This window comes from Rhagoletis pomonella, unplaced genomic scaffold (assembly GCF_013731165.1).
Source record: "Rhagoletis pomonella isolate Grant_MI unplaced genomic scaffold, Rhpom_1.0 Rhpom_scaffold_01966, whole genome shotgun sequence".
Taxonomy (NCBI): domain Eukaryota; kingdom Metazoa; phylum Arthropoda; class Insecta; order Diptera; family Tephritidae; genus Rhagoletis; species Rhagoletis pomonella.
The window spans coordinates 19,163-31,128 of NW_023460520.1; the positions used below are offsets into that span (position 1 = coordinate 19,163).

General features: G+C 36.9%; 1 protein-coding gene across 1 annotated transcript; it reads left to right on the plus strand.

Moving 5' to 3' along the window:
• The first annotated feature begins 9,489 nt into the window (after window positions 1-9,489).
• On the plus strand, window positions 9,490-11,696 carry LOC118752928. The gene is made up of 2 exons (XM_036487775.1): window positions 9,490-10,731; window positions 10,894-11,696. The coding sequence occupies exons 1-2, from the start codon at window positions 10,593-10,595 to the stop codon at window positions 11,586-11,588; spliced, it is 834 nt and encodes a 277-aa protein (XP_036343668.1). The 5' UTR covers window positions 9,490-10,592; the 3' UTR covers window positions 11,589-11,696.
• The last annotated feature ends 270 nt before the right edge of the window (window positions 11,697-11,966 follow it).

Sequence of the window (11,966 nt, forward strand, 5' to 3'; positions counted from 1 at the left end):
GCTTTCTACACGAACTGCTCCTTCATGCAGAGACACGTCTCATGCAATAAGTCATAATGCAGGAATTTTATATCCCTCGGCTTAAGCCCCTCATAAAAAAATGCTTATTTCGATATAAAAGTTACACGGTCTACAAGCAGCAAACGCGCTCGCAGATAATGGCGGCGCTCCCCTCGGAACGATGCACGTATGCTCCGCCTTTTGCTATTACTGGCGTCGATTTTGGGGACCTTTCCAGATAAAGGCCTCAGTTCTAAGATCGCACACGTTGGTGAAAGGCTATGTGGCTGTTTTTGTATGTTTCACTACAAACGCAGTCCACCTCGAGTTGTGCTCCGATCTAACCACTGCGGGATTTCTCGCCGCATTTGCGCGCTTCGTCGGACGGCGGGGTTTCCCCGCTAAGATGATGAGCGACAATGGCAAAACTTTTGTAGGGGCCAAACGAGCAACCGAAAAGGAGTTTATCGACTTCCTGAAGGAAGTATGTCATGATGTCATCCAGAAATACTCCTCTCAAGGCATCAACTGGGAATTTATTCCACTCTCCCCATGGGCGCTCCCCATATGGGCGGTTTGTGGGAGTCCGCAGTCAAAAGTTATAAAATGCATCTCAAAAGGACTGTTGGGCCCAGCAAATTTACCTTTGAAGAGTTCACCACCGTATTAGTCCATATAGAGGCCGTATTAAACTCCCGGCCAATCTCTGCTCTATCCCAAGACCCAACAGACCTCATAGCGCTTACGCCTGGCCACTTTATATGAGGCTCCCCCTCTGAACACTCCCTGAAGTCGACCACAGCCATCTGTCCCTTCTTAATAGTTGGGAGAAAGTAAAGGTGTTACATTATTAGTTTAGTGGAAGGTGGAAAGATGACTATATCAAGGATTTGCAGAAGAGATGTAGATGGAAAAATACCGACAGAGCCGAAAATCGGTGACTGCGTTCTTATTGTTGACAATACTTTACCTCCCATTGAATGGCGTTTAAGCCGTATCGAAAGGTCACATCCCGGCAAAGACGGACATATTCAAGTTGTCCATGTACGCATCCAATCTGGCACTCTTACTCGCCCCATAGTCATATGCCCGTTGCCAATGGGTGACACTTCTCTGACTTCTCCAAATGCGCACTAATTAAAGCCTTTAAGCACTTTCATGACAACATACTCTCTTATCTCAAATGTATTTAAACCTCTGTTTATATGAATAAAATATTCTAATCTAACGTTTCTTCAATTGTCATGTAGCCTCCCCACTAATGGTCTAACTCCACTGGCCTATTTGCAGATGGACAGCGGCAACTCCAATAGCGTTCCGAAGCCTGTGCCCCGCAGCAACAGTGGCGCTCCGACACTGGTATCGCGCAGTAGCAGCGGCACTCCTACACCAACACCTCGAGCTAGCAATGGCGTTCCGACACCGACACCCCGTACTGTACAAAAACTGCAGCAAGAGGCCATGATTATCGACTCGGTTCCTGACACTCAGCCCGACGACGAGGGAGCGGACTATCTGCGATGCCAATTGTGTGCACGTCACCACAGCTTGCGCGTATGCCACTTTTTGCGCCCAACGCCATCACACCTTTCTTCATCGCATACACCGCCACGTTCAGCTACAGCTCCGCACTCAACATCGACTCAACGTTCAACATCGACTCGACGCTCAACATCGGCCCCACCCAAAGCCGCTTCCAACCGCGCGCGCCGACCGCACCGCAATGGAGTCACGCGTAACGCACATCAGCAGCCTCAAAAGTTCCGGCAACTAAAGAACGTTCGACAGACTGCACACATAGTGCGTAACATAGCACCTCGAGGCAGGGCGACACGGAATCTGGTCAAAGAGGCGATCCGAAAGCTACGGGAGGTGGAGCCCAGTCTAACCGCTTAACGCGGCTAGGGGCGGCAGGATAGTTAAACGAGCTACGCACGCCGTTTAACCCAACGCAACCATGAACTATTTTTAAATTGAACTACTATTTAAAAATTGAATTTCTTAAAATGTAACCTACATATTTGTATTTGCGTCATATTGAATTGTCTAGCTTGTAAAAAAACGTATTTATTGAATACCCTAACTTCAATTGTGTCGGCCGCTGTGGTGTAGTGGTAAGCAGTGCGCGCTTTCACTCATTAGCACCTGGGTTCAAGCCCTGGTCAAAGCAACATCGCAAAAAATAAAGAAAAGGTTTTTTCTTAACAGCGGTCGTCCCTCGGCAGGTAATGGAAAACCTCCGAGTATATTTCTGCCATGAAAAACAGCTTCTCATAAAATACAATTGCCGTTCGGAGTCGGCGTAAAACTGTAGGTCCCTCCGCTTTGTGTGACAACATCAAGGCGCACGCCACAAGGCGGAGGAGAAGCTCAGCCAAACAGTAACATATGTGTAAGCGCCAATCTATTATTATTATTATTATTATTATTAACTTCAATTGTAAAGTTTAAAGTAGTTTGTATTGATTTCGAGTGGTTGGCAACGCGCGTTGGTAATGCAGCGCGCGTATCTGACATATAGGTTGACAAATGTCAACAAAGTAAAAACTATGTACATACAGAAATTTTTTCAACCCTTTTGCCTGTGCGGCCACCAAAAAGAATCTTTTCTCGAAATTTAAAATAAAAGAACGTTCTCAAGTTTATTGAATAAACGAAATTACACCTTAAAACTTAAAGTGTGGTGTTTTTCATTTCGAGTATTAATAATAGCCGGTCGCCAAATCCGTATTTTTTAAAATCGAACATACTCCATCTCTTTAGCAGAAAAAAAGGCAATTTCCATAAAATCCGTTCCCTGGTTATTACAATGGTAATCCCCAATGTATTTGTATGAGAAGCTAAATCCAACGAAATTAAAAAGATGTCGCAATCTGTTAATCCCTAAGTACAACTACTTGACACCGAGGTTGTTTTTTATCAACGATGTAAGACTTTGGAACATCATTCCTGACTCCGTTAAATCTGTACTACGTAGGAGCAACTACAAGTTGATCATATATAGTTACTTTAACAGGTCTATTCTGCACTTTACCAAAGATTTTGTGACCGGAAAATGTTACCACTTCTTGTCACCGCGTTTCTAGGTACGTTGGTAATGCAGTGAAAATGTTCAGCAATTCAGCTATGAAGATTTGTGGAAATTCTTGTATTGAATATTTCACGGGGCAATGTTTTGTTACCAGCTTATGAGATGGTAACGAAATTTACCGGTTACAAGAGCGCACAGAATGCGAAAAAGGTTTACAAATTGACAGACACTTTAATTACAGGTTACAAAATTTATGTTATCAGAGCAGAATAGACCTGTAAGTCTACATAGTTGGTGTGATTTTGGTAAATCGTTTCCAGTTCTCTCATCTGTCCCTATTTTATTTTCTTTGCAGCTAATCTCTATATCTTATTTTCCTCTAAAACTTTCATATCTAGATTATTCTTGTTAGTATTAAGTATGCTTATTATAAATTTGTATTAAAAATATTATGTCACTAATTTAAGTTGATGTACTCTTAAAAGATCACTTGTCTTACTTGTACAACCATTGCTTTCTGCAATAAACTTAAACTTAAATTGGATTGGCCACTGATGGAGCCAATGTTATGGCTGGAGACTTGGGCGAGCTGAAAACATTATTGAGTGCAGAAACCGATTTATTTTATATAAAGTGCACATGCCTCCCACTTCCCTTTGCTCAAGCTACGCATGTAAAAAATTGCCGAAAAGCATTGAGGCACTGTGCCGCAACATATATAGTTTCTTTTCCCACAGTCCAAAGAGGATACATGAATTGAAGGAATTTCAGGACTTTGGGTAAAACCCCACAAAATCTTGGGCATATCTCAAACACGATATCTTTCACTAGAAAGCGTTGTGTTAAAAATAGTTCAGCAATGGGATAGGTTGAAACTTTATTTTATTTCCTGCTTCTACGAAGTAAACGGTATGCGATCTGCAGACATGGCAGAAGGAATGTGTTGCAAAACCAAATGCTATTTTTTATTTCTATCGTATATTTTGCCCCTAATTAAAAATCTTGAAAACGAGTTCCACGCTGTAAGCTCTCGTTTGCCATACTTATATGCAACTATCAAAGGACATTATCTCTTAATTTTGAGTAACTTTATTAAACAAGATGCGATCAGTAATAATAATAATATTCATTTTAAAAATTAAAATAATCATATTAAAATATCTGACATTTTTGTGGGAACGAAAGCTGAGATGCTTATGAAAAGTAATGTCAATTGTTCTGAAATTCTTGAAGTTAAAACCAATATATTAAAGTTTTACATAGAGTTTTTGGACCAAATAAATTTAGGATTTGATTTCAAGCGTAGAGATATAAAACTTTTACAAATAATAACACCAGCTAAGGTAGTTTCTAAAGGAGATTTACCAATTTTACGTCTTTTGTTGGAAAGATATTTTCTCACTCTTTTTATTTATTTGCTAATAAACTCGTTCAAAGGATGGAAGAGAAAGGTAGGATGAGCGAGTGTCATTCCAAGTTTAATTAAGATGTATTGGTTTTTGAAACCAAAAAATTGGGACGTGAATGAGTTTTTTTTTCACAGACGGGTGGTTTTTTCATATCAAATACCAGACGGGTGATATTTAACCTAATTCCAATACGTAGATTATATTTTAGTTATGAGCAAACTTCTGCCGGGACGTATGTGTCCCGTTCGGATAGAAAGAGTTAATTCCAAAAACTCCAACTCTTCTTCGCGTTTCTTAAAAAGGAGTATTTCGAATATTGTAAATTCATCAATTATGTTACATAAAAAAGGGTTTATGAAGTATTCAAACGTACGTTTAGATAATTTAAGATCGGCAAATCTTTTTTCAAAATCTGCTTTTAAATCATGTGGAAAATTTTTTTGTAACCATGGAAAATGATGAAATATTCTTTTTTTGAGATCATGAATAAAACGACGTAGTTTAGCTTCAAAACTTAAAATAATTTGCGACAAATCAAAAACAGTTTTATTCTCCCCTTGCACATTAGGTCAAATGATAACTTTGCGAAATTAATAGCAGCTAAAATATTGCATTATTTTAATGTAAAAAGATGGCAAACGTTAAAAATGGTGTAAAGGGAGTAAATAAAATGTGAAAACATGACTTGGCATTCGTAAAACAGACTCCTCTGCTTCTTTGTATGTTCAAATGATGAGTATATGTGTTTAAGTAGTACTCAAAAACACTGTCCAATTAGCTTGGTTTTGACACAAGTTATTTTCTTAACATACTCAACCCCCTCTCCATTAAAAGGAGCTACATAATAAAATAAGTATGGTCACATGTACATAAATGGTTTCTTCTAGAAATTCCTAAATTAAAAAAAGAAAAATATTTACTACATTTCTCGCAGATATGCCATGAGGAGAGATTTCCAAACCAGTTAGGCTATCTGCACACTTGTCGTCCAATCATAGTTGCGTTATCGCCTCACCCTGAAATTTTGAGCCGAGCACATGCATTTCAACGGAGCTCTGCACACTCGCCGTTATCGGCTAGTTATCGGCAAATCGTATAAGATGCAGAAACGGATAAGTACGGCACTGTCGTTTGCTAATCGTTGTGCACGCATTACTTGTTTACATTTTATGGGGAAAAATAAGGGAGAAAAATTTAATATTTGTATTAAAATTGCATAAAAATTAGTATTTTTTGCATAAAATCTGTGGAAATTATTAAAAAGTGGATAATTGCATTAAAATTCAATAAATGTGAGCGTTTTAACTGTAAAATATGACGAAATTGTAAAAAGTCTCTGTGTGCATGCACAAAACACATTTCAGGAAAAGAAAAGAAGAGATATTACTGAAAAAATGTTTCAGCACAGTCTATATTTTAAAAATTGCAGATTTTTGTAAATATTTCGCGAAAATATCAACCAGAAAAACAGAAAATACCTGCTCCAAGTGAATTTTTAGACGCCAAATGAATTGAAATACACGACCGAGTGTACGAAAGTGTAGTCGTCATGCAATCGTTGCATCATGATTGTGACAATGAAGCAACTATGATTGGACAACCAATATGCAGAAAGCCTTTGTCGTCATAAAACACTTCATTTTCACTTGAGCTTTCAGTATGCCCAAATTCTCCACCGCTATTATTTATATTCTGAATGCAAATGCTGCTTTGTGACACATTTAGCAAAAATCGCTGGTAACTTCCTGAAAAGAATACGAATGTTTTTGAAAGCTCTATTCACTTTGAGTAAAAAATTTCGAAATTTCAATCCGTAAATTCTCTCAAGGATTTGCATTTTTGTGAAGGCTGCTCATCAATGATCTTTGCGAATCGGCGCAAGTACCTTTGTAACATAGCCATGGCTACGCTACAGGAGATGAAATGTAATCCAAATTGAGGCTGCTATTTTTTTTGCTATCACATACTTCCATTTTCACTATTTATCACCATTAAAATTGACTATTTATCACCAAAAAGTTTGGGCTAAGCTATTTTTAGCGAAAGAGAGGACAGAACAGCAATTTTTGGCGATAGCTAAAAATTCGGAAAAATTTTAGCTTTCGTAGTTTAGCATTTTAGCGATAGGGGAAGTTAGAATCCGGCTGCTGGTCGACACAGATGGCTTTTTGATTTCGAAAAGAACCGCATCAGCAAGAAACTCTATGTTTTCAGATCTACATATTTTAGCACCCTTTCCAAATTGCTTTCCATAATTTTCGTTTTTCTTTGATAAATAATTGCAAAAAGACGCGTTTTTCTTCTAAGAGTTTCATGGAACTTTCGCAAATATCAGCAGCACCAAATTTTTTTTCAACATGGTTGACAACCGAAAAAAGGTTTTCTTTTTTTCGAACAGCCAATCAGCCAAACTTCAAACAACTCACCTTTTGTACTTAATAGCATGATTGCCCAGAAAAAAAAAAACTTTTTTTTTTTTTGAAACGGCTAAAAACGGCCGGCTAAGTAAAATAAAATAAACTCATTACATCTTAATTTATCCATTTCCTTTTCCATCTCGTTTTCCGAAAGTTAACAAAATTGTAAAAGCTTACAAAAATCATAAATGGAAATAAATCAGAAAATTTTTGAGGTTATGCAAATAAGTAACTTTTTTTTGCAAACAAATGATAAAAAGACACTTTTTTAAATTGGGACATAGGTTCTCACTTATAGTTTTGTTTTCCATTTAAAATTTTCCTTTAATTATTTGAACTTTACAAAAAAAAATTCACTTGAAACTTACAAAATAAACCGGTTGCGCGAACAACGTGTCAATAACGTTTTGAAAGTGTAACTTTGGTTTATAGCTGTCTAACGGTGTATTTTTATTTTACATAAACAAAGTGAAGTTTATGTTATTTTGGTGTATTCCCTACAGAATGGCAACAAAAAACAATGTAAAACTGTCCTTACGAAACTGGACCTTCGCACAGCCAAATGAATCATTGTGACTTGTAGAGACAAATTAAAGTTTTGCAAATGTTCCATCATATCGGTAAAGAACTTTATGTCAGAAAGCCAAGTTTCATTCTCCAATTGTGGGTAATGTTCCGATCTCAATGTATTTTAAAAAGTAAAAAGAGCCAAAATGCTAAGCAAAAAGCCGCATTTGGCTCAAAGAGCCGCGTTTGCCCACCATTGATATATACTTTATATAAGAGTCAAAGCCGTGGTGAAAAAATTATGAAATGTCGGCTCTGATCATTTCGGTCTTTTCTGGACATCATTTGGAAAGAAATAAATATTATACCAGCATGCTGGTATGTTATATGCCTCGAGCCTTATGGTACAATCTCTTGATAGTGCCAGCAAGCTGGTGTCGTGTATTTGCCCTTGTATTTAGATATATATGTAAGTAACAAAATGTAGCTAGCATTTTTAGCTACGATGATTTTTTTTAGCTCTTTTTAGCCCTTTTTTAAAAAGAATTCGGCTACCACTAAAAAGGATTCGCGGCAACACTGGCTTACACATTATTTTGCCGAACAAAAAACGAATCACAGGCCAACCTCATGGTGAAATAAATATAAGGTGATGTCACTTACATAACCTCATTTTTTCTGCATGCCAATTGCGGCCATGCATTTTGGGGTAGTAGAAAAAGGGGAAAAGATTAGGATTATTTTTACTACTTTTAACGTACTGTTTTCTGGCCGTTTATTGTAATATTTTGATTGTTTTTTTGAGCTCTAGGCCTAGGGTAAATAAAACTATTGGATGTCTTATATTCCTTTTTGTTTATTACTGTCGATATTTCGCCTTTAATCTAAAGGCATCTTCAGGACTGCAAAAACACAATATGAATACATATACAAATAATTATTTACACAACGTACAACAAAACATAGCTTACAATCTTGGCTTTGCCTGGTCGACTAAACATATGCGCGAAAATGCATTAACAAACAAACTTGGTGACAATAAGTATAAGCATGAAAATGTAAACAATTCAAAATACAGTAATCATAAACAAAAAACATACAAACAACAATACATGAAGCGATGAACAGTAAGACGAAGAATTGTATGTAGGTATCATCCCAACATTACATTATTGTTGTCCGAAGAAATGTTGCTATCGGACCGACGATTCGTGTTTTCCTGAACACCTGACACCTACACTATTGATTGTTGCTGTGGGTGAGAACTATATTGCGATACACATGAGCGCAATTATCGGTGTCTGTTTTAAAATGCATCCTTTTATTATTAGGGGTGTTCATGATATGTAGCATCTCCAAAACATATCGCTTATTATAATTTTTCTCTTCTTGCAAGATAGCTACATTTTCAAAGTCAGGATAATGTCCCATTTCCTGACAGTGAGATGACAAGGCCGTCTTATTGTCCGACGAATTGCTCCTTAACTTAATATTAGACTTGTGAGCGGAAATCCTTGTCTTTAGTTTAGATTTTGTTGACCCCACATAAACCATATTGCATACGCCGTCGCCACTGCATGGTATTTTGTAGACTACGTCGGATTTCTCATTTCTGGGAATTTGGTATTGCTATATATCTGCTGTAATGAGTTGTCATAAGTGAATGCTATTTGAAAGTTCTCCTTGTCATACATTTTGGAATGTTTAATCCTCTCCGATAATCCCGGAATATAGGTCGCCGATTTATAAACTTTATTATTTAACACTTTATTTTCTCCCCCCTTATTGTTTCTTACGTAGTAGTTACGTATGAGCTTATTAATCATACCCCGAGGAAATTCGTTTCGTCCTAGGATTTCTTTAATTATGGTAATATTCTTCGTGTGATAAATTTGGTCACTTATGGAGACAACTCTTCTTATAAAATTGCTAGCCGTATTTAGAATTGCTTTCTTCTCAGCTAGAAAGTAAGTGCTTTTCCCGTATATCAATAATTTTGTTTTTGTACATTCGCTCTACAATTTCGTTATTTTTGTCTTGTCTTGTCGCAAAACCGCGAACCCCCCAAGAATTTACGGATTACCCAAAATCCATAAAGAAGGAATCCCTTTAAGACCTATATGTTCGTCCATTAACTCACCGTGTTATAATTTATGTAAATATGTTGTCCGTATACTTAAAAATCTAACAAAATCCTCAAAATATAATGTAAAGGACGCCATGGAATTCAGAGAAAAGATTGGAAGTACGTATATTTATGACGATGAAAGTTTAGTGTCATTTGATGTTGTTTCGTTGTTTCCGAGTATACCCGTAGATTTTGCCATAGAGATCATAGACTCAAAATGGAGTTCTATACAGGAGCACACACCGTTAACTAAGGATCTATTTTTAACCATACTCAAATTTTGTATAAAAGAAAATCGCTATTTTAGGTATAATGACAAGATTTATGAGCAAAGGTCGGGAATGCCTATGGGTTCACCAGCATCACCCGTAATAGCAGACTTAGTTATGGAGGAACTATTGACGAATTTCGAGAAAGACTCTGACAATAAACAACGATTATTAACTAAATATGTAGATGACTTATTTGCAATTATCAAAACAGAAACTATGGACAAGATGCTTAACACTCTAAACAACTATAATAAAACAATAAAATGTACAATCGAAATAGAAAAAGATGGACAATTGCCTTATCTGGACACCCTAATAATTAGAAAGAACAATAGAATAACATTCGACTGGTATAAAAAACTGATAGCATCAGGGAGGCTCATAAATTTCCACTCCAAACATGAGAAGAAAGCAATTCTAAATACGGCTAGCAATTTTATAAGAAGAGTTCTCTCTATAAGTGACCAAATTTATCACACGAAGAATATTACCATAATTAAAGAAATCCTAGGACGAAACGAATTTCCTCGGGGTATGATTAATAAGCTCATACGTAACTACTACGTAAGGCAGTCAGCACGCGAGGCGTATGGCTTTAACGCGTATTAGATGCTACATACGAAAGTTGTACGCTTTGATGCCGAACACAAGTATTTAAATGGAGAGCTGCACACGAGTCGTCAGCTTCACGAATTCGTCAAAACGAGCTAGCTGCAAATCGCTTGGCGTACAGCAGTGTTGGTAGCTAGGCGTACGTACGCTTAGAAAAGAGGAAGAAGAAGAAGTTTTTTTAGAATTTTGCAAGCATTTTATGAAAACGTTGTAAAAATGACGGACGAAACGATAAAATTCGTGCAATTAATAGAAAAATATCCCCTCATTTATAATAATACGCTGAAGGAATACTCTCGAAAGGATTTAACGGAAAAAGCTTGGTCAGAGATTGCTGAAGTGATGAAATGGTCAGGTATGTACATATGCATAGAAAAGTGGTTGAAATATACAATATTTATCGGCGCTTACATTTAAGCACTGAAACAAAAGAAAAATATGTTTACCATTTGAACTTCTAATTTGATCCACAAACCACGACGAGACTATAAACAATTTTATTTTAATTTACTTGTAGGGGCAGAATGTAAGGAGAAATGGAAGAATATACGAAATGGATTTGTCCGGAGTTTAAAACCGTCTCCCAGTGGTTCTTCGGCAAAAGCTAAGAAGCCCTACTATTTGCGAGACATATTGGAGTTTGTTTTGCCGTATGTTCGACCAGTCCAGCATTCGGAACACACCGCAAACTTCGAAATAAAGGAATCTGATGTGCACCACTACGAGGAAGTAGAAACAACTGAAGATGTTGACCACGGCGATATTAATGTAGTGGCTGAAAAACGCAATCATGCCTTTGCCACTCCTTTATGTGTGGAAAACAACAAAAAAAGGAAGAGACTTGGAGAAGCAAAGGATGATGTTGACATGGCAGTTATGAATTATTTAAAGGAAAAAACAGAAAATAAAGCAGATCCCCGTAAGATGTGTTTGTTGAGCTTACAGGAGGACATTTCGAATCTTTCCGATGTACGATTCAGGCAGTTCAAAATACGGACTTTACTCTTGCTAGAGGAATTGTTAAGTGAACAAGACCAAGAGACTGGAAACCAGCAGTTTATTCAAACGCCTGTATCTAACCACTCAAGCTTTCAAGTCAACACGCCGGCTCCATCGCCGATTGATCCACCAACTGTTTTTTACAGTACAAGTGACAGTGCCAACAGTGACTCAGACGTGTTCAGCCAACAATTTTTTATCAACAATGAATAATTTTGAACACGCACGTTATATGTTATGTGTTATGTGTTATATGTAAATACACTGCCGGAACAAAGTATTGGCACAGCAAATTTTTGGCAATATATACAACAATTTTCATTCTAGTACTTTTCCGCTAATTTTGTATAAAAATTATCTTAAAATATAATTCCTAAACTTTGTGCAAAACGCGCGAAAATTCAGCAATTTTTCATCAAAATTTTCAACTTTTTAATCAATTTTTTTGGATTTTTTTTGAGTATGCAGATTTGTAGCCCAATCAATTTTATTATGATAAAGTGCAAGTTTTAAGTAGCTAAGAATTACCGTTGATTTTTGGCAAATTTTTTTCGACAATACTTTATATGGAAAAAATGCCAAACACCTTCA